At 47.3% G+C, this 23,137-nt stretch overlaps 1 protein-coding gene and 1 long non-coding RNA gene across 4 annotated transcripts; one reads left to right on the top strand and one right to left on the bottom strand.

Moving 5' to 3' along the window:
• Positions 1 to 2,385: 2,385 nt before the first annotated feature.
• Positions 2,386 to 8,608, bottom strand: HAND2 (heart and neural crest derivatives expressed 2). 2 transcript variants are annotated; one of them, XM_061584300.1, is made up of 2 exons: positions 7,331 to 8,608; positions 2,386 to 3,114 (listed from the first exon to the last, which is right to left on the bottom strand). In XM_061584300.1, the coding sequence occupies exons 1-2, from the start codon at positions 7,907 to 7,909 to the stop codon at positions 3,016 to 3,018; spliced, it is 678 nt and encodes a 225-aa protein (XP_061440284.1). In that variant the 5' UTR covers positions 7,910 to 8,608; the 3' UTR covers positions 2,386 to 3,015. The 2 variants fall into 2 exon arrangements, with proteins under 2 accessions (XP_061440284.1, XP_061440285.1); XM_061584301.1 differs by having other exon boundaries at positions 3,004 to 3,114; positions 7,312 to 8,608.
• Positions 8,609 to 8,704: 96 nt separating this feature from the next.
• LOC133364141 (uncharacterized) lies at positions 8,705 to 17,427 on the top strand. 2 transcript variants are annotated; one of them, XR_009757843.1, is made up of 4 exons: positions 8,705 to 8,859; positions 9,600 to 9,662; positions 10,834 to 10,882; positions 13,245 to 17,427. It is a non-coding gene; the product is annotated as an uncharacterized LOC133364141 (long non-coding RNA). The 2 variants fall into 2 exon arrangements; XR_009757844.1 differs by having other exon boundaries at positions 9,597 to 9,662.
• The last annotated feature ends 5,710 nt before the right edge of the window (positions 17,428 to 23,137 follow it).

The raw sequence follows: 23,137 nt of genomic DNA, 5'->3' as shown, positions 1-23,137 counted from the left end.
CATTCCCAAGTAACTGTATTCAGAAGAGCGGCGGTGACCCTATGGGCACGCGCACGCACGACTGCGAGAGAAAGCCTGGATCGCTCCAGTGTACTCTCTATTGTAAATGACCAGATGCAGATTTTCCTTCTGTCTGCTTATTGGGAGGAAAAGTAGAGAGGTTTGAGTGAAGAATAAAGGGGGGGAGGGAGGGACGTTTTCTTCATTAAATTGGAAAAGGATATATTTCATCCAAAAAGCGAGGGGAGGGAATCAACCCCAGAGACTCGCTATAACCAGGAGACTTAGAGTCCTAGTTAAAAGAATTGTGCTGATACAACAGTAAAAACATAATATACTGTGCACAGAAAGACTAGTCGGTCGACATTCTGGGCCAGGAACCTGCAATTGGAGGCCAACACACTATGACAGGGGTCTGGAAGCTTGCATGACCCTGGAGTTAGGAGTTTCTCTTTTCTAGCTAGAACCCAGAATATGAACAAGATCTGTCGGAAATCGTATGGGGTGGTGGTGAGGGAGCTTGGATCTAGCTACAACAGCAGCTGGAGTTAAAAGAAAACCTTTTTTAAAAAGTATCTTGTACATGTGTGTTATTTCCAAGGCAAGTGTCTGTAAACACAGCTACGCGGGCCAGCCCCAGCTACCTGACCCCGAGACGGGAAGAGGGCACACCGCGTTGGCCTCGTTGTTCTAACCTCGCAACCTTCCTGTTGCCAAGGCGGCCTGGCTCACGGTGTAAAAGGCCTCTGCTTATCTTTTTATGGGCAACGGGAAATCTACCTCCTCTCATTGTCAGATTTCGGCCGGGGCAAGCCACTTTGAAAAGAAAGCGAGCGATGAATCTGGGGGAGAGTCAGCTCGCCCCGATGCCGAGTTCTATTCACGCAGAGAGCCCGGAGGCTACAGAGAGATAAGAGTGAGCTGCAGACAAAGGAGGAAACATCTTCTCGCTTAACCCTGAAAGCCCGATTAAGACACAAGCAAGATTCCTTAGGGGGACAATCTTAAACTCCGTGCAAATCGACGGACATCATTTCGTTCGCGTTGCTTAACCCAAGCGCCGGTAGCGAGTCTACTTTTAAACCAGTCAATAAAAAGGCTGAAATGCCAGGCTCGAGCAGTATTAGGAAATTAACGTTCAAGGCATGCCGTTCTGCAGAGGGAGGGAGAGCCTTTGAAAGAGACGCAAACCTCGGCCCTTTCCTTTTTCGCGGTTCCTAGCACGCTGCCTCGCCTACTGGAGGCGATCAAAGGCGCTGTTTAATTTCAAGGCGGGGGGGCGGGAAGCGGTTTCCCAGCCTGGCGGGGTTTCCATCCCGGGGAAGTTCCGAGAGGCACCAGAGTCGCCGGGCCCCACTCCCCTCCGCCATTTGCAACATCACAAGGTCCAATTCGCAAGCCCTTGCCAGAGTAGGATTTTGTGTATATATATTAAAAAGGGCTTGTTGCAGTCAATTGGAAGGAAAAGTGCAACCCAGGAGAGTTTTGGGGAACCACAAAGTTAATATTAAGGTCACTGAATCTCACTGTAAATCTTACGTTTCCCTTTCTCCCGCAATCCCTAGCCTTGTCCTCTGCTTCATACTTGACATAAAGTTACTTGTTACCTAATCACTTCCACTAAAGCTCGCTAAACCTTTTTTTGGCCTGCCCCCCTCCCAGCCAAAGCACTAGGGCGACCCCACCTCACAAACCGCTCCGTGCTACGCCCTGCCCTGCCGCTGCCCCCCCTCTGAGCCTAATACACCCAGAGCACAGCTCGCTCTGATAAGTATGAAATAAATATCAAGACTAGCTTCCGTCGACAGCAGCCTCCCCCATTTGCAACCAAACACCTTTAAAAGGCCACTGTAAATTATTACAGCTTCAGGAAAAATAGACTCTCTCTCCAGAGAAAACAAAGCAAACCTTGTTTCTGAGTTGCTTTAGTGTTGTCCTTCAGCCTATATAAAATACTGTATTGATTACAAACGAAGAAATGGCACCAAGCAAAAGCGCCCCTACCCCTTGAGCTCGTTGGAATTTACTGTCGAGAAAACGTGCTTCGGACCGCAGCCAAAGTCTCAAAAAGACCGTCTCCCGCTTTTGCTATTACCACTTCTAAACGGTGAAAGTGCTCTCAGTTTCCTTTCTCCATCAAGAGCCTTTTAAAAAACACACAAACTTACGACCCGATCCTCCGCATATTTACTCGGAAGGAGGAAGGCAGCGCCCCAACATTCAAAGAGGCTTTTGAATACGACAGCCCAAAGGGCCGCACCTTGCGATGCCATCCTGATCATTTACTTCCAAAAGTTATGGAGACAATAGACAAAACTCGTAGATTTGGGGGAAAATAGGGTTAAAAACATTTCGAGGTATAAAGCATAAGACTGGTTTTTCGCTTTAAAAAAAACACACACAGTGGTTTATTGAATACGTACAGCGTTTACACCTTTCAGTTATTAAATTCAGCTCCACGGATGATTTTCTCTCTCTCTCTTTTTTTACATTTTTAATGTTTGCTTTGCTTCCTTAAGGACCGAAGTGCACATTAACAAAGAGCTGTCGAAAATCTCTTCCAACTCTTGAGCGACCACAATGGCGAGAACAAAACGCCGAAGCCCCGAACTGAACCCAGGTGGGGACCTCCTTGGAACTGAGATTCCCATCAACGTGTTTATCCGACAGGGCAAATATTAAACACAGACACTTCACATAACACACTAATGCCTGCGAGATTTTTTCCCCCTCTGTTCCGTGTGTTCTATACAAATAAAGCAAAAATAACATTCATGGGGCGAGAAAAAATAATAACTATGGAGACATTACCCCCTTACCACGCCGGAGTTTTCCTCTTCCTAGATTCAAATCTGGAATGCTTTTCTTCCAAGATCCGCATTTGAAAGGCGAGACTGGGGGGGAGGGGGAGGGAAATTGCACATAAATAAACCAGACGATTCCAAAACAACAACAGAAAAGTCCTCAGCTCGACGAGCGCTCCCTCGAAGATCCTCCAGCAGGGCTCGCAGCACCTCACTGCTTGAGCTCCAGAGCCCACACGTGCTGCGGCCAGCCAGTCCGCCCTTTCGTCTTCTTGTCGTTGCTGCTAACTGTGCTTTTCAGGATCTCGTTCTGTTGGCGAAAGGAGGCGGAGAGGAAAAGAGATCAGCTCCCTGGGTTTTCGGGGTTCACCTCCTCCCACCCGCCGCCCCTGTTGCGCTGAAGGCGAAGACGCCTCCTCGGCCCATTTGTGAGCGGTTCAGGCTGCGGCCGGCTGAGGCCTCCCGGCAGCAGATCAAACCGAGCGCTTCTCCTTAAACTGTCTTTCTGGAGGGCGCAGATTCCGGCAGGAATTTTGGCTTCCACCGCCGGGCCCTTCGAGGGATCAGCACAGCGGTTAGGGCTGCAATCCTCTACCGACTTGCTCGATGGAGTGAGCTTATCGGCATGTATAGGATCGTCTCATAAACCGGATAGGTCTCACAGTGCATCGCTTGAAGACAAACGCGACGGAAATCCAAGCGACTTTCCCTGCAGCAGCCCACTAATACACCTCCACCCCCAACAGTAAGCAGCAGTGAGTTTAACAGGGTTCACACCAGGCAAAGTATGTCCAGAACTGTAGCCTTACCCTCCCTTCCCTTACTATGGCCCGATCATTGTTCCGGTTTCACGGTTTGCTGCACTGGCTCGACCTACAAACGGGACTGATCGGGTTGTATCCATGATCGGCCAGGCGCGATTTTAACTATAAAAATATTTTTTATTTGCGGGAACCCGACACACGCGCACGCGAGCGCGCGCGCACACACCTTCGCTTAAAAGCAAAAATATCTCTCACATCACTGAACAGCTCAATAGTAAGCTATCAAAATTGGAGGCTCCTGGACAAATGGCCTGTGGCTATCTGGGTAGGAAAGGTATAGGTTGTGGAACATGCCTAAGTAAGTGTGTCTAAGTAAACATTGAACCTTCAGAATAAATCAGCTCCCTCCATGACTTCGCATCCATACATTTATCATTTCCCACGCACATCTGCCTAGTGTCTACACAACGACTCTTTCTTAACTGCACGGAAAACTAATTGATTTAAATGTGTCCGATACACACGTGTTACATGACGTTTACTGATTGTAAGCGGCCAATTCACAAGGAGGGATAATTCTTGGGAAGCCCAGGACTGAGGTGAGGGGAGTTGTGGACGAGGAACTCTTCTTGGAAAGGACAGGAACCGCTGTCTGCTTGCAGCCTTCCTGCCTTGTCCAAAATGTTTCCTCCGAGGCAAGGAATTTCCACCCCTCGGTATCCCAGCTAAGGAACTGATGTTTGAGATGCGCCGTATGTATTAAAAATCCAAGGGCGATCTCAGAGAATTGTCACGGGCCCTGATCTGAACTGGAAGCACCTTCCATCGATTTTCTTTTCAAATAGGCATGCTTAGGATCCGAGAATATTGCTCTGTGGAGTATTCTAAATGGACATTCTTTGAACCCCGAAATACTTGGAAAGATCTTTCATTTTTCTCGTGGGATCCTCTTTTTCGAGCACACTACACTCCAGCTCTTTTTTGGTTGTTTTTCCAGCCCACAGTGCTCAATGCAATTATTTGGATAGCCCATCGATTTCAGTGGAAGCTGTTTCCTCGCTCTTAAGATTACAGCCTGAAGGCCAATGTAGGGAGTCTAGTTCAGATTTATTTTATTTTTAAAAAAATATATCCCAAGAGTTTATGATCAAGATTGTTTGTAACCTCAACCATTCTAATCCGGGTTGAGATTCCATTTCCAACTCCCAAATTACTTAGCAACTACTAATTTTATCCTTCCAGAATATATTTATAGAAAAACAGCACGAGAAAATTTACGATTGTAACCGGTTCTCTCCTCCCTGGCCCCCCGATTAACTAGGCTAGGTTAAATTCTTGACTCGGAGGAAACAAAGAGGGTGTGATATTTTGAATTATTGTTAAAGGATGGAGCCGCCCCCTTAGAAGACATTTGCCTGGTAAATTGCAAAGTAAACAGGACAGCTGAAGGCTGCTTAGAGCAAGACTGGTGTCCACATCCTAGCCGGAAAAGGACAGAACCCCACGGTCGAGTTTCACTGACAACATTAATGCAAGCAGAAAGGAAACCAACCGAACTGAAATCGATGGGACTTTACTGAGGCAATTGCGTGATCAGCGTATGCTATTCTGGGATGCCAGCTAAAACGTTACAACATGAATTGCAGATTGCAGCTTTATGAGGAAGATCCCCAATAGCACACAACCCGCAACTGGGACCACAGTCTGGCATAGCACCTCTGGCACGCCGCTGATGTTGTGGGATGGTTGTGTCCCCTCCCCCACTCCCGCCTCCGAGGGATATGCCTTTTGTTCGACGTTTCTTTAAAATCTTTGGACGGACCTCTCGGGAGATCTGCTAGCTGGGGCCTCAATCCACAACCCTCTCCATTCAAAGCAATCCCCTTTGTTTTAACGGCAGTTCTGCGAGTGAAATGAATGGTTTGTGCGTTAGGAAATTGAAAGTTTAATCTGCAACCTGGAACATTTTCCAGTCGGACCCGCAACTGGGTGAAAGCGAAGAAATGCTCGCATGAAAACCCGACTGGAGACTTGCCCTTGACATCAACGGGGCCTAAACGAGCTCCCATGCTCTGTTGTGCCGTTTTGGTTCGCTTAATAACATGGATTTTCTTTTGCATTTGTTTCTGACAGTTTGCTTCCCTATAGAGCAACCCAGCTACCTCGGCTTTGTGTGTGAGCCAGCCGCGGATCGTGAAGCTGCTTCCCCCCTTCCCGAACTCTCGCGACTGTTCCTTTGAAACAGGCCCCTTTGATTTTCAGGGCAACTTTCCTTTCGTAGGGAGTCTGCGTCTCTTAGGGTCAGGGTTTGAAACAGCATCAGTCCAAACGCATCCTTTGAACCGGTTTCGTAATCAAGGCCGCAGCGATGAAAAGCACTCCCTTGGAGCTAGAGGCTGGTTGCGGTGACACGAACGGGGTTTACTTCCCAAGATAACGGGGATCCCCACACTGATAAAGGCTGAGGCCCTGAACCTCAGGGCTTCGGAAACAAGCTCCAGAGAATTTAATGGCGAACACCACCCAATTCCGTATTGTTGGAAGGACCAGGAAGAATTACAGCAGGATAGCCAAGCGCATGATCTCTCTGCACTAAGGAAAGGGAGCCTGTGGCCCTCCAGTCGTTGGTGGACTACAAGTCCCATCGCCCCAGATCGTTGGCCACTCTGGCTGAGGCTGATGGGAGCTGTAGTCCAACAAACGTCTGGCGGGCCACAGGTTCCCCACCTCTGGTCTAAGACGTGTCAAGTCGGGGACGGGAAGAGGACTGTTAGTTCTGCCGAGCGACTCCCTGGAACCCTCACTGCATTTTCGGATTTAAAGCCTCCCTGTCCAATAAAGGGCTCGTGTGAGAGAGGGTACATATATCGGCGAACCGGTTCCCCGCCTACTGTGATCCCATCTGGGAACACAATCCAAAGGGAAAGCATCCCACCGTTCATTTTGCACACCCCAGAGCAATCGACGGAAGCTGCGATCCCTCAGCGCTCTTCTGTGAAAATGAATGGGACTTGGGGACCAACTCAACGTGTTTAATGAGGGTTGTGCGCAGCGGTCATCTGCGGCCCTCAAAATATTTACTTGGAAACCAAATCCCACGGACAGCAAACACGCCACGCTACTTTCCCTCACAACGACGCGGAGGCAAATCCTATTGAAGTGAACGGGATTTCCTACCGCGTAAATGCGTTTCTCGGTTCACCCTGCCCGTTTCAATGGAAGGTGGCTCCAGTTAAGGGTGCTTAGATGTTGCTTTCCTTACACTCGCTTGGAAGCTACCCCCCCCTCCTAAACTTGTTTGGTTACAGAAGGGAGCCCTACTGAACTTCACCGAGCCTTGCTTTTCAGGCAGCAACCGGATCTTTAGAGGGACGTCCCCTACGCATTCCATAGGGCAGGCATGGGGAACTTGTGGCCTGCCAAGTGTTGATGGACTCTATCCCTTCTCCTCCCTGCCCATTGGCGGTGCTGACTGGGTCTGATGAGAACCGGAGGCTAACACCATGTGGAGGACCTCTGGTTCTCCGTTCCAGAAACAGAGCTCGACTTCTAAGGAAGCAGGCCGTTGGATACGGCTGCTCCTGGGAAATAAGGCCCGCTCCTTCTGCGCGGAAATGCGTTTAAGTCGGTGGCCCCAAATTTCAGCTGGGCGCATGCAGGAGAAGCGGTATCACCATGAGTGTGTGGGTATGGGCCCTTCCTGACTCCCGGGTTGTGCGCCCTGCCCCCCCTTCGCTCCCTACCCGGCGGGGCTGTACTGACCAGCTCCTTCTTCCTCTTGTCCTCCTTGACGTCGGTCTTCTTGATCTCAGCCTTGAAGGCCTCGGCCTCGCCGTTGGCTTCGTCCTTGGCCAGGAGGTCCATGAGGTAGGCGATGTAGCTGGTGGCCAAGCGCAGCGTCTTGATCTTGGAGAGCTTGGTGTCGGCCGGCACGTTGGGGATGCACTCGCGGAGCTCAGCGAAGGCGCTGTTTATGCTCTGAGTCCTGCGCCTCTCCTTGCGGTTGGCCGTGCCGCGGCGCTTGACCGGACGGGGGCCGCCCCCTAGGCCGGGCGGCCCGCCGCCGCTGCCCGGGGGGGGCACGCCGCCTACGTAGTGGTGAGGATGCTCCAGGCCCGGCGCTCCGTTAGCGTACTCGGGGCTGTAGGAGAGCGCCATGCTGTAGTCGGGCGGAGACATCTCGGAGGGATGGCTGCTGATCAGCCAGCCGTGGAAGTACGGATTCTCCTCGTGGCTGCAGCGGCTGGCGGCGGCAGCAGCAGCGGCAGCGGCAGCGGCGGCGAAGGGATAGCCCTCATGGTGGACCACCGGGTGGTGGGGGAAGCCCCCCACCAGACTCATCGCCGGGGCCCGGGCGCCCCCCGACCCCAATCCTGTGCCCTGGATCTCAACTCCCGAGAAGATCCCCTCCTTATCACAGGCTGGTCGCCATAGGAGGAGAGCGGCAGAGTCCCCAGGGCCCCCTGGAGGCAGGATCAGGGCCTCCCTCGGCAGCACTCATGCGGGAGGAGGGGGGCTGGATGGTCAAAGCAAGAAAAGGGAGCAGCCCCCCACCCTCAAAAAAGGGAACCCCGCCCCCTGGCCCCGAGGTTAGCTGCACGCGCTGCCTTGCCTTTGCGCTCTTCTTGGCCTTTAGAGGGATTTTTTTCAAGAAGCCAGGCCGAGGGTGGATGTTTACTTACACCTGCATTTTCTGCAGCAGCCCCCGCTTGGCCGAATCGTTTCCGAAGGCCTGCCCACTGTCTCCAGTCCCTTCTACTCCCTGGACGAGCCGCGGCTCCTACGGTTAAAGAACGAGGGCTCCCATTATTTTTCCTCCATTATTTAGTTAGCGGTGGGGGAAGAGGACGCAGACAGCCGGCCTCTCCGGGAAATCCGCAACTCTGCCTCGCTCCGGCGGAGGAACTGACGAGAGGACGATGAAGAAGAAGCTGGGGACGGGGAAAAAAGTAACACTCTAAGGGCTTTCCAGTCTCGGAGCTGCGTAGGGCACTGGTCAAATTTCCCAGCCTGGTCTCCATGTACAGCTACATGTTTAGGGCAGCTCGGGTTAATATATGTCGTCAGAGGCTTCCCAGGCCAATCGGCGAAACCGGTAGGCGGGGCCCCGCGCTCCAGGCCGTAAAACTTTTTTTTTTTTTTTATCTTAGCGGGGCTAATGCTTCAGCTTCTCTTTTAAGATTGGCTGCTGCTCCTATGCATAATATAATTAAAACAAACGAGGGGAGGATTTGTCTCTCCCCCCCCCAGCATCAACAGAGGTTAATGCGAATATTTAGCAAAGCTTTGCTGTAAGTATGCGGGTGTGCATGCATATATTTGGGTTGATGATATAGACAGACTGACAGATAAAACAACCCAAAGAGCTGATCATCTCAGTTAAGGTGTATTATGGCTCCAAGGTTTGCATGGAATATATTATGCTAATACAATATAACGATAATACACATATATTGTCTACCAATATGGCTGTATATTACAATACGACAGGGATTGCGGCCATAGAGTGTCGACAACAGCAACCGTGATGTGATGGCTGAATGAAGTTTCAAATGTTTGCAGTGGTGATTGCTGCAGGAGTTTTGGGGGTGGGTGGCTGGGACGATCAGAAGTTTTTTCTAATTAATGATACGATTTGGAAGTACTTCCTCTCTGACATCTTCGAGATCCGCTTCTACCTAAAACGTACTCTGCATTGATGTGCCAGTGAGAAATGCTCTGACTGTGCAAATGTGCTTGCAGTGGGCCTTATGAATGGCTTTCCTTCTGCAAACCACTTTACAGCAGACTCTTAGACCTCCTGGTTTGTACAGGATTTCTCCGGCTTAAATTGATTGTCAATCGCAGTATACGCCTGGCAAAAACTAAACAACAAACAAATCCTAGAATGAATCAGTTGTGAACCAGGGAATGTGCCTCTCACCGCTACAAGACAGCCCGTTGCCCAAATGACCGAGCAAGGGAGCCTTTAAGGAAGAAAGCACTTTTTCAAAAGAGAGCGATGTGAATCCTAATCTATTTCTTTCAGCAGTTTGGGCGTTCAGACGATTGCTGCCTGAACTCAGGTTCCCTTTCACTTAACCAGCCCAGCTGGGTAAGTAACCAAATCTTTTTAACAGCATGTCGAGAACTTATTTTCTCGTTTCTGCCCACAAAGATTTAAAGATCTGCTTGCCTTTCTCTTGTTTCACCAATAACCCTAATACTGATAATATTATTTTTAAAATACCGAAATGCCCAGACAGCTTGAAATAAACGGTGTTCTTTCCTCCAGCTTATTGGTAGGGAGTCGTTAAATAGATATTTAATAGGCAGGGCCGGCACAACGCCAAAAGATAGATGGATGGATTTCTGTGCTTGGGGGCTGTTGAATTCATTGATACAGGAAGAAGGATTCTAAACTGCATTTCACAGAGAAACTAGTCGCTCAGAGGTAGGAATATAAGCCAAGACATTTCCTGTCGCCTTCCCTAAAGACGACTCAAAAGGTGAGCAAAAGAATCTTTCCAGTCTTGGCAAGAGAACTGGTGTATTTGGAGTAAATTCGGACGCAGTTCCTAACTAAGTGAAGGGAATCTGTTGAACGAACAAACCGTCGATACAGGAATCCGCGAATTAAAGACGCCTTCTTTATTTGCGGTCGCTCCAGCTGACTCAGATCCATGTCGATCGGCTTCATGGTTTGAGGATCGCAGTCGTCGCAGGCTTTTGCAAGGGCCACACAATGTTCTTGGGTTCCTGATGCTTGGCGACAGGTTAAGGCAGATTTGAAACAGGGAGACGCGGTTCCATTCCAAGGTCGCTTCTCGTTGTTGTCACTGTCCCTGCGTCACGAGGTTACAAGCTAATGGAAGGAGCAAAATATTGACGGGGAAAAGTTGAGGCGGTAGTCCTGTGCGCTTTTTCTTGAACTGGGAACACGTCCTGTCGAACCCTGTAGGATTTACTCCCGAGTAAGCATGCTAGGACTGCGGCGAAAGGCTTACTCCCCCTCTTGTTCCTAATTCACTCTGAAATGCGCAGTCCACCTAACACTAGAAGATAAAAGTGGAGTGAAAGGCCAGGGTTGCTCTTTTCGACTTCAATTTGTTTAGGGTTAAAAAAAAAAGGCTTATCCCTTGGTTCTGTTCTACTTGAACGGAAGTGCAGCCCAGAAGTGCGATGAGACTGTGGCTAGGATTGCAAGCTTTCCAGATCAGAGTGTCAGGAATGATCTGCTGTGGCCGATGATCCTAAATTCAGGGCGATCCCTCTTAATCTTACAGCTCCTGGTGTAGTTTGCTCCAGACGGAACGCCGTGCGCCTCAAATGAACGTAAGTGTACGTATACGCTTGTGTGTGTGTATGCGTAGCTCAATCTGGGAGCGGAGACTTGAATTAAATATGCAGCGTAAATAATGGTAGTATAATAATAGATACAAACGGAAATATAAGCCATCTGAATGTAATAATGAGACGTGCAGATCTGTTCTCAGGATATTGCAGCGTGTTCCTGTTTAAATCCAGGATCCTCTCGTGGTCGGCTATTATTCTTATAAAACCATTATGCACAACACTGGGAAGAACAGTGAGTGCTATCCTAATGGTTTTCAGCCTCACCAACATTTTCCCATACTTTTCAGTGGGACTTGGGTGGCAGTCAATTCCTGTGAAGGATAACTGTCAGGAGAGCATTAAGCATGGCAAAATCCGAGCCCCTTCAGGAACCAGGTTAAATCCAAATATTTGGCCTGAGCCCGATTTCCCGGTTCAGGCACTCTAGCAGCGATCCTATTTCCACAGTTACTGTGGAAAGACCCCTAGAATTCAATAGGACTTGCTTCCGAGTAGACATGCATAGGATTCCACAGTAAGGCAATTTACACCCCGATCCCAAACACTTTTTATTTGGAAGTAAGCACCGGATTTGCCTTCAGTACATTTTGCTTGTAATGTTGATATTGCAATCCTGGGGAATAAGCCCGCTCGAAGAATAGGACTCATTTCCTCGCAGGATAAACTCCCTTCGTTTTAGGATCTGACTTGTTTGGGCTACCAGCTGGATTTGAGCTTGTGGATCCGACTGCCCAAGCCTTAGCAGGGTTTCTTGCAGCAAGGAAAACACTTGGGGGCGAAGAGAGAATGCAACAGTCTGTAGGAATAATAGTATCGCTTTTACTTGGATGCATGTTGGGGGTGTGTTAATTATTCAGAACACAAATGCGGACTCCGCTGGGGCTGAATGGATCTATTTGTTTGCAAACGCTTTTGAGTCCAAATAAATTGAGCTCAGCCTTAGGAGATGCTCAAAAGTGTCTGAGGAGCTTAGCAGCGCCTGTGGTAAACCGCTGCAACTGGTTCCCTAATATCTCCAGGGATAAAAGCCCTGGCAAGCAGGGGGCAGAGCGAAATGCGATCAGAGCTACCTGAGATACAGATCAGAAGAGCAGCCCGCAAACTGTTTAAGGAACTGAATTGGGGAAAAGAGCGGTTTCCCTTATCTAGGCGTCCAAACCACGGCCCTTTATTCACCACGGTCCGATGGCTTATTGATTTGCAAGCGTGCCAGTAGGGGGCCGCGCCCTGCGGCTCTCAGAAGTGGAGGTTTATTTATTTACCTCAGTCCTCCAGGCCGGCGCATCCTGCACAGGGTCGCTTGTTTTTCCTTCTGATCGTCTCCTTTGAAATCTTCTCCATCAATATACTTCCCCGGCAAACACACACACACGGGTAATAATAATAAAAGTGGAGTGTCCCCCCCCCGTTCAAATCCTAAAGTGTTTTGGCATGGAAGTCTCATTGAAATTAGCACTTCATTCCCATTTTAATACAGGATATAGGATTGGAAGATTAATAATGGTATTCTGAGTTTTAAATTTCAAGTGTTTTGGCTTGGGGGAGTTTTGTTTTTTGTTTTTAAATCCATATACTAATGCTTCTTATAAACTGTTAACGGACAGAAGCTCCATTTCAATGATGGTGCTAGACCGCGCCATAATATACTCCAGTTCAGAGGATGTTAGTTTACGCTTAAATTCTGTACACTTATAGGTTGCTTAAACTCCACCGAAGTAAATGATAGTTCAGCAACTTAATTACGTGCAGGAGAGCAGTTTTGGGATTCAGTCGAATTGGAACAGAATTCTACGCGCTTTTTTTTTTTGCAGAGCAGACGTGTTCAGGATGTTGGATCCCAGTCGGTTTCCGTTCCAGTATTTCTGCTTCCTGGGATGCAGAAAGAAAGATAAAAAGGAAGAAAGATTATGACATAGACTGAGGATGTACACAGTTATGGATTATGAAACAGGAAGGGTAGAGCAGGCAGGGTTGATGAGGAAAAGGATAAAGTAAAGAGAAAATTATGCAATACATGGATGACTATGAGAAAATAAAGTTAAAGAAGGATACTGATGAGGAAGATGATGGTGGTGGTGATGATTATAATGATGATCAACACTTATTACCTGCCCTTCACCAGCAGGTCCCAGGGCCGGTTACAACAATTTTAAAATAGGACATTAAAAGCAATTAAAAACAGACCCAAACCACAAAATAAGATAACTTCTCTGTCCTAAGAGGAAGATTAAGTAAGAGGGGAAAAAGAAAAAGAGGGTAAGAATGAAAGGAGGTTGCTTGCTCGCTTGGCCTAATTCGGGTCCCGACACACATTCACAGCGGTGTCTTGGTTATCTTTCAGGGGCCTTTGTTGTCCTTTCGGTCAGCCAGACCTAGTCTGTGGCTTGAGGTGTTGTTTTCAAGCTGGAGTGGAAAAACAGGAGCAGCCTGGGCGGAACTGCAGGAGTCCAGCATTTCGGAATGGACTCGAGGGAAGTCCGAGGCAGGGCGTCCTTCAGCAAAGGCTCTCACTGAGCTGCAGGTCAAGGTTCAGCAGTCCTCAGATGGTCCTCAGCTATGGATGCCGGGACGGCTTCTTCTGAACACAGATTAGAGCCCTCCAAGTGCAAGGCGCTGGGCATGACGTAGGCTCGATGGCTGCTCTGGGACCGGCAGTCCTTTTGGTCCACATGCTTCCAGGCCGCATATGGAGTTCTTGGGAGCCTTCTAACTTCCGTTTTTCTTTTTTTCTTTCAAAAAGGAACCCAAGCAGGGGAAAAGATGTTATGATTTTGTGCGTGTGTGCGTGTGTCAGAGAGCAGTCTGGGAGCATAGATGTGCACTCTTTTGCAGATCTTTATTTTTGCTTGCAGAATTCTAACAGAGGGAACCGTAAGAACTACTGTCCAACGGGGGGGGGGAGCCCACCTTTTATGGGACCCTATTTCTGGTTTATTTAACTATGAAAGAAGTGGCAGATGGCTTTAAAGTGCAATTATTTATTTATTTTAGCCAAAGAAAAAGAGTAAAGCAGGAATATAATGAAATTTGATTCATTGTGGTGAGGTGTTTTTTTTTAATGCGTGATACAAAAGCACTCTCTCCCCTAAAATAAAAAGCCCTGTGCAAAGGGATCTTACTCATGTTTACTCAGAGGCAAATTCTACTAACGATTTCTTTACTTATATGCGACTTTTCTACTCCAGGTGACCTCCCTCCCCACAATCCGCTCCCAAATTCAGTAATGGACTGCTTTTAAGTCGATTCTGACTTGTGGCGACCCTATGAATAAGGGTTTTCATGGTAAGCTGTATTCAGAGGGGGTTGCCATTGCCTCCCTCTGAGGCTGAGAGGCAGTGACTGGTCCAAGATCACCCAATGAGCTTCATGGCTGTGTGGGGATTCGAACCCTTGTCTCCCAGGTCGTAGTCCAACACCACTACACCACACTGGCACTCCCCAAATACAATAAAAATACCAATAAAAGGATGACTAAGACTTACTCCCAAGTCGAAGCATCCATAGGGCAGCAGGTATCGTGTGGCCATTATCACCTTATCCTGGGCTCTCATTCTAATCTCATTCTATTTGCCGCCCAAGGCTCCTTCTGGGAGGTAGGGTGGGATATAAATTTAATAAATATATATATATATATATAAATACACAAATAATAAACTATACACATCCTCATGTGAAGTTGTCTCCATATTTTTTTGCACCCAGTCTTCTTTTAGGCAATCGCAAGTCAACAACCCAGTGAAAGACCCCTTGCATTTAAAAAACGAACAACGCTCGGATCCGAAACACTTTGCTTTAGAAGATAATACTATCTTTCTCTTCCCCATACCATCTCCAGTCTATGGGTTCCCATCCATATTGGGGATTCTAAGGCATAATTCCTTAGAATCCACATTAAAACCAGTAGGATGATAGCATAGGCTATGAGTGTTTAGGATTGGGCTGCAGGTATGCTCTTTAATCCCAAACAGGTTTCTTTGGAAGTAAATCCCGGTAAAATAACATCAAGTGCTCTAGTTTTAAACGGCTTTAAGATCAATTTCTTCGTCTTAGCTTATGGATCTTACCAGGACGTTCTTATGCTGAGACAGATAAAGCTCAGATAAAGTAAGGCGAGTAAATAGTTGCAAGGTGGAACCTAAACTTCGTGCATCCTACTCCTTTAAATTTTTTCTCCCTGTTGCCATCATGTGATACTTTGTTTGCTAAGATATTTTCTACACCGCCTTCCATTGCAACAGCAATATCTTCCCGCCCCCAGCCATAGAACACCTTTCCTTAGAAATACATGCCATGGATTTCAACATATACAGGCAAATCGCTGTGTTTATCTAAACATGGACTCCTTCATGAGAATTTGCAATGCCCATGGAGAGAGATCTTTCTAGGGAAAGGTCATCATGATGATATATTTCTTATAGTTATGTATTTATATACCGCTCTTCTTTCGGATGTATTCCATTCGTTTCAAACGCAGCTCCTTTGAATGGCAGTTCCCATTCAAAGGACTCTCGATTTACTTCGGATCACAGCCAACGCCCAGCTCATCTGCAGGGTTCCATTTAAAAGCCGCCCTGTGACTCTCGCGGGTTTGCGGTTTGTGTCTCCTATTAAACCGATTAGGAGGCGCAATCCAGGATAAATGGTTGGCCTAAAACGCCGCAGAAAGGAGTTCCATTGAAATCATACGGAAATACCCCCAAGTAAGCGTGTGTGTGTTTAGGGCGGGGGGGGGGGAAGGGTGTCAGGCTATAGTTCGACAGGTTTATTCTTAGGGGCTGGGATCATCTTTCCACCAAACTTTCTTCTTTTTCTTCAGATGAGTAATTTATGCGGCAATCTGGGAGACTTGGCCAGCTGACATCTGGCTGGCTGCTTCTCCCCCCTCCTCTCTCTCCCTCTCCCCCTCCCCGCTCCCTCCCCCCACCAGAAGTTCTAGTTAAACAAATCTAGCAGGGGAGTATAGAGAAGACTTGTTTGTGGGTGGGTGGTATAAAGTGGCAGGGTTGGGCCGCTTCAGTGCGCCGTCTAGGAAGCCAGAGCGCTTCTAGGCTCTTCAGTCATTTCCCAAGGTTACGATTCGAGAAGCCAGAGGCCTGTTGACGGAAGGAACGCCCAGGCGAGCCGCAGATTCCAGATGCAAGGCAACAAACACCGCTCTCAGGCCCCGCCGTCAAGCTCAGCGTTACTATAGCTCGATCGGCGGTCATTTCTGCCCTAGGCCAGAATCCTAGGAGGACACTCGCTCGAGGGGCTTTTGCTTCCCACGTCCGCCCCCTCTTTGGGTGCCTACAACTCTGCCGATGGACATCGTGTTTAAACAGTTGTTGCTCTTTCCTCTCCCTCCTGTAATGTTCCCCCAACCAACCACCACCCTAACCACCCACCACCCACAGGTTGTATACTTTTGTCTTGACCATTTTTAAAGGTCAAAAAGCAAACATCTCTGGGGGATCTTGGTTCCTTTCTGTTCTGCCTTGTGTACGAGTGTGCCAAGGTCACCAGACCGATAGCGAAAAATCGACAGTTAACCAGAGGATTACTTGTGACCTTTGTTGCTATTCCCTGCCCTCTTTAGACATATAAAATCAGGATTTAGATGAAGGTGATGGACTTGGATGTAAGGCTGTCAACACTTCTGATCATTTACTTGGAAGAAACTAGCGTTTTGCGCGGGCATGAACTGCTTTCAAGCCTGGCATAGGGCTAAGTCTAGGTGAAAGCAATAGATTGTGTCCAGTGTTAGTCCTGCTCCGAGTCGATCGGTTGGAATTAATGGACCTGAATTAGTCATGTCCGTTCACTTCAGTGGGTCTACACCGCGCAGGACTAACTTGGATACAACCCAGCGGTCTTGAAGCATGTTCTTAAGGCAACAATTCTAAGCACACTTACTGGGGAGTAATCTCTGCTGAACACAGTGGAACTGACCTCTGCGTAAATATGCCTAAGATTGCAGTACAGTATAAGATTATTCACTAAAAAAAATAATATCCCGATTTTATATTCGTTAAGGCTTGGCCTCAGGTTAGGCTGAACATAGGTACAAGCTGCCTCTACTGCTGTACAAATGTTTGTGTGAAAGAGTGTACACTTTTAAATTTTTATGCAACTTGTTTTTTATGTTTGCTTTTTTGGCATTTTAATGAATATTTTAGATTGGCTTTTACACCCTGGGATCCTTTGGGAGGAAAGGCAGGGCACAAATTTAATACATTTAATAAATAAATAAGCAAACCCACTTAGAGGTCTTTTGGTTTGGATAAGCAGTATACATATTGTTAAACAAATGAACAAAGCAAACTTGATGGTTAGAACAGCTCAGCTGTTGTATCCGCAGGCAGCAAGATTGTACCCTGGTTGAAACTTAAATGTGAATAACTGGACAAGTGAGCATCTCAACTGTCTGCATGCACAGGTGTACAGATTATACACTTGTTTAATGTAACATGCATATACCCCTCTGTTGATGCATGTTTGATTGTTGATGTTTTTATTGTTAAATCTTTTGGGGAATGTTTCATGGGAAGCCATTCATAAATAAATAAATGTATTTCATGATTAACTATTTTAATTTATATGTTACTTAATATCAGTTTCTCAGAGATATAAATAACAGTGTGCATGCTGAGGATTTCTGCCTTAATCAGTGGGAATTACTTCCAAGAAAAGGTATGTAAGGTGGGAGTCCCATTGACTTTGAGTTGTATTGTACTCGCAGAACTTTGACTTGGGGAGGTGGGTCAGCCTGTGTATCACTTGAACAATACCCATTGCTTTCAGTGGAGTTTATTTCCATGTGTGCTTTCTGTTCGAATATATGGGGTTCAACTCCAACTTGGGTTGAGGCTGCATGGAGTTAAAAAGGGTAGCTAGAGATGAGACCTCTTGGTTGCTAGGCTATACCTGTCCCTTTGATCTCCTGCTGTCTCTTCCTTCCTGCTAGACTGATATGCAGAGGATGTTGATCCCAGTTCCTTCCCTCCTTCCCAGTCTTCTTCTTGCTCTTGAGAGGGGAGCAGACATATTCCCTCTCTTCCAAAGCATAAGGGAAAGCACTGGGCTCAGTGATTGCAGCTCCAACTTAGCTAGTTAGCTAGATATGGGACTCTTTCCTATCAAGCATGTACTTCCAGAACAAAGTAGTTATTTCTCATTTTGAAGCTTAAAGTCTCTGTCTGAATAATTTGCAGGGAAGGTATAATCTTTAGCAAAGATTCAAACACATACACATAAGCTCGCTCAGAACTCTCCATTCCCAGCATCCAACACTTTCTTAGGAGCAGTGGCTGCTGGTGGCTCCATACTTAGGAGGACTTCTTTGATTCCAAGTTAGCCAGTGGAAGAAAATTAAATCCAATCTGAGTATTTTGGCTTGGGTTGGTTGTGAACTTGGTTTTGCTACAGGCACCTGCCCCTCACAAATATAAATATTGCATTGTTCTGTTTGGCAGTGGAGGAACTGCGGTGGAAGCTGAAAGAAAGCCCAAAGCTCTTGAGCTAGTAAAACCCCTGCATCAATATCCAATGGGAGGGAAGGAAGAGGAATAATTTAGGACTGAACCCCTAGATCTATCCATCAGGAAGTATATTCCAGGAAACTTACTGAACATTCCTTCTGAGTAAACATGTTTAGGATTGGCCTGCAAGGCTGCTATTCTAAACAGAATTTGTGCCACTGAGAGCCATGGGTGCTTGGGATCATGGTGTAAAGGAGCTCTCAAAGATCAGCCAGGACACCTGAGTCCAGTCCTCAGATACAAACTTTCTAAAATATTATGGCGCAAAGTCTTTCCCACTAAACCCAGGGGAAATGACCACCATTTGGGGAGGAGCACTCTCTCTACAGATCGCCTGAGCCTAACCCTTTTGGATAAAGTCAGGGTGTCGTACTGATAGCAGTGTCAGACTGGGGCCTGGGGCACCTGAGTTCAAATCTGCTTTCAGCTAAGAAACTCACTTTGGGCTAGTCACACTCTTGGCTTAACGTATCTCACAAGGAGGATAAAAAATGATGATGTGTGGAATTATGTAGGCTCCTCTGAACGTTTTGCAGGAAAGGTGTGGGATATAAGTGTCATAAACAAAATTATCCAAAGGGATGGATGACTTACCCACTGCATGATCTATTAAATCCTGTGGTAGGGTACAGGAATATAAAGTATCTGATACACACTGCCCAACCTAGCTTTAAGATGATCCAATGTTTATTTAATGTTTGAATGAATGGGGCAGGCAGGTCACACATTTTGGAATTGGGTAGTTCACCATTCCATTGATCTATATATTTAAATATGATTTGTTTTAATCCTGCTCTTCAGCAAAAAAAAAACCAGCCATCCAAGCACAAAACCCAGAGAAGCTTACAGATCAATAAAAATAAGACAGTCCCTGTTCTCATATTTAGAATCGAAATGACAGGACACAGAGGAATATGGACTGGGAGGGAGGAGGAAAGAAGTAAATTTGGGCATCAGCTCTTTGTTACAAGTTTGACTAGGAACCAGCTGCAATGGAAACAGTTAAAGGAGGAAACAAAAGTTGTTGGTCTCTCAGCTGCAAAGGAATTCCCCTGCATCCTTTCTCTTCACCCCTTTGCTGCAGCCTGATGGAATAGCTACTGCCAGGTGATAGCTGCTGGAAGGAGAAGCCATGCATCCCTTCCTTATCAAGGGAACATCGCCTCTTTCTCCCGGCTATCCTCACAACCCTACAACTGTGGCAAATGTAGGCTTGTTGCCATCTCTCTTCCTGGCAGGGTGCCTGTGACTTTAACAGAGGCACTATAGGCAAGTTCTACCTGGCCTGTAATTGAGAGAGGGCAGAAAAAATCTGAAAAGAAAAGATGGCAATCTTAAACTGCAGATATGAAATTAACCTACAGGTAGAACAGGATAGTGTATGGGTTGGTGATGATAGTAACCTAAGCGATTCGTGGAGAATCACCACAGTCAGAGGTCAAGCATCGTTTGGAAATATGGTGGGGGGAGGGGATCACAGTAGTGGTTAAGCTCTTGGGGAGGGCTGGCACTTCAAATTTGTCCTATACTACCATTTTGTTGCTTTGGGAAACTTCTTATGCTGGTTTGGGGCACTGTTAGTTGTTCTGAGCTTTAGAGATCAGGCGAGCTTTAAATTGCCCCACTGATGTTTCATGGGAGAGTTAAGCACTTGCTGAAATTTCTCCCCTCGATCTGGGCTGGATGGTTGACTACATCTTGCTGGTGATTTACTGGGCACCCGTTACCGTTTCCGGATGGACACCGTCTCCTTTCGACTAGCTTTCTGCAATTATGGCTCCCAGCCTCAAAGCACCTCCGTCCATTGTACACCCTTTGGCCGGGTCTACCTGCGGGATATCACCTCACCCAGACAGGCCTGAAAGGCTGTGCGAAAGGCTCCACAGCGCTCACCCACTTCCAGAGAGGTGTCAGCGCGCCTCTATTTTGGATAGCCAACCCCTCCCTCATTCACCCCCTCCCCGGGTCTCTCCGTATCTAAACGTAATTGATCTGGCCGAGTGAGGCCGTTTTGGTAATTTGGCTATACCAAGTCTCCAGATAATGACATATAATCAGACTTCAGGTCACTTGGTCATTCGCTCCTGACAAACTCCTCCTGCCGCCTCTGATCTCCTTTCAAACTAAATTCCCCAGAAACAAATAAAGCAAGACAGGGCAAATTCTTACAAAAGGCGCGGGCGCACACAGGGGAATGGAGGATATGGGGAGGGGAAGCCATATTAGAAAACCGCTGTTAATGGTGAATGGTAAACATGCTAAGGGGAGGAGGGGGGCGAGGAATATAGCAGGGGATAGAAGGAAAGAACATCTTATCGTGAAGAGAGCCATTGTGTACAAAAGGCGAAGGGGGAGGAAAAGGCTCTGGCTCATGTTAAGAATGACATAAATTAAAAGAAAAAATAATTACAAGCAGAACATGTCGCAGCGTCTACGCAGGGAGGCTTACTGGAAAAGCGGCTCGGCAGCCAGGCGCGGTATTGGGGAACCCGTCCCTTCGCTGGTCGCCCGCCTGCACTGCCTCTGTTGCAAGAGGCCTGGGAAACGACGGTCCCCTCAGCTGGAAAGGCGGGAGGTTGCGGAGACGAAGGAAGGCGGGCGGAGGGAGGCGGGAAAATGCGCATATTAATCCCCGTGCCCAAATGAAAAGGGGGGGTGGGGGAGGGAGAGACTGAGAAGGGGGAGTGAAAATAGAAAAGGATCCCTATAACTTACTGGGGGGGGGGTCGTTGGGCTCAGCACAATCCTAGCGATAAACAGGAAAAAGCAAAGCCGAGAGCAAGTGGGGGCCTTTTAAAGACGGACGTGGCTCACCTGTGGCCTCCAGATGCTGTTAGGCCCTCATCCCAGATCATCGCCCGTGTCGGCCGGGGCTGATGGGAGTTCAGCAACATCTGGAGGGCCACAGGTAAGCCTCAACAGACTTGCAGTGCAGCACTCTAGCTATGCCCACTGAGGAGTCAACCCCATGAAGTTCAACGGGGACTGACGCCCAGACAAGTGGTTCGGAGCCTTCTCCGCCTGTTGTGGCATGAATTGTCCTGGGCAAGGGGCCACTTTGTCGGATGCACCAAGTGGACAGTGAAGAAGCTGTGGGAAGATGGATAGGCGGACAGAGATACAGGCGTGCGGAGGAGCTGGATTGCAAGATGAGAATACAAAAACGAATGAACACCTCCTGGAATCCGAGATAGCATCCACCCATCAATATAAATAACCCTTTGGAACAATTCTCAGTCTTTGCTACAAGATTTCTCAGCTGCACTGAATAGCATGACCTTTTCTAACCGTGATGAATGAATGTCCAAAGGAAATGAGAATTTAAAATCAAAGAGGCCTCCTTGGACAGTTCTTCCTATTTTCATTGCCAAAAAAATACTGTACAGCTGGTGTGCTTTTACCATCTTTTTGAGTCCTCCATTTCTGCTTGTTGGGAATATCTTATCGGGATCAAACCGGTTGGAATAATTTTAGACAAAATAGGCATTCACTCCGAACCTCCCAGTAATAACATTTAACACTTGAAGAAACTAAGGGGAAAGGAAGGCCTATCATTTATCGGTCATTCTTAGGATCGGGATGCTGAATTTTGCTAGGGAAAGGTGAATTAGTGAAAGTGTAAATATACCATCGCCAAAACACAAACAAACAAAATAACAATGTTGAATCTGCAGACAAAGGGTGACATCCAAGTAAGTCACACTCAGAGCAGACCCCTTGAAATCAATGGTCTAATATTGGATATCAGAGAGAGAGAGAGAGAGAGAGAGAGAGAGAGAGAGAGAGAGAGAGAGAGAGAGAGATTATTCACACCAGGGGTAGTTAATCAATGGAAGGGCTTCAGGAAACCCGTGAACCGCCCCCTCCCAAATCAATTTCCAATGCAATAAAATTAATTTTTTAAATTTATTTATGTGGGTCCATAGCTTTAGTCAGATTCTCAAAGAGGTCCATGAGCCAAGAAAAAGCTAAGAACCGCTAATATGGACAATCAAAGCATACCTATTTGTAAGAAATTTTTCCTGATTAAAGAGATCTAGTGTGGTGTAGGGGTTAGAGTGTTGGACTACGACCTGGGAGACCAGGGTTTGAATCCCCACACAGCCATGAAGCTCACTGGGTGACCTTGGGCCAGTCACTGCCTCTCAGCTTCAGAGGAAGGCCATGGTAAACCCCCTCTGAACACCGTTTACCATCATAGGGTCGCCATAAGTCAGAATCAACTTGAAGGCAGTCCATTTCCATTTTTCTACAGATTGAAATCTCCATCCTACAGAAATCATGGCAAAGCTGTATTGACTGGACTAGATCCGGATCGTTCCCAAATTAAGTAGCCTATAGTATACCACTTGAGAGCCAGTGTGGTGTAGTGGTTAAGGTGTTGGGCTACAACCTGGGAGACCAGGGTTCGAATCCCCACACAGCCATGAAGCTCACTGGGTGACCTTGGGCCAGTCACTGCCTCTCAGCCTCAGAGGAAGGCAATGGTAAACCACCTCTGAATGCCACTTACCATGAAAACCCTATTCATAAAGTCGGAATCGACTTGAAGGTACTCCATAGTATACCACTTACCAGCCTATCTTGGTCTTTCTCTGGTTACTCCAGAAACAGATATTTGCTCTCACTAATAAGCCGCGTATGTCGACACAAGCAAACACTGAGCAGTAAGCAAATGGAAAGGAAGAGCCCGAGGGAGTCTTTTCTAAATGGCTTA

This window comes from Rhineura floridana, chromosome 9 (genome assembly GCF_030035675.1).
Source record: "Rhineura floridana isolate rRhiFlo1 chromosome 9, rRhiFlo1.hap2, whole genome shotgun sequence".
NCBI classification, from domain to species: Eukaryota; Metazoa; Chordata; class Lepidosauria; order Squamata; family Rhineuridae; genus Rhineura; species Rhineura floridana.
Note: the sequence above shows the minus strand (reverse complement) of the source record. Positions and strands in the feature narration are given on the sequence as shown.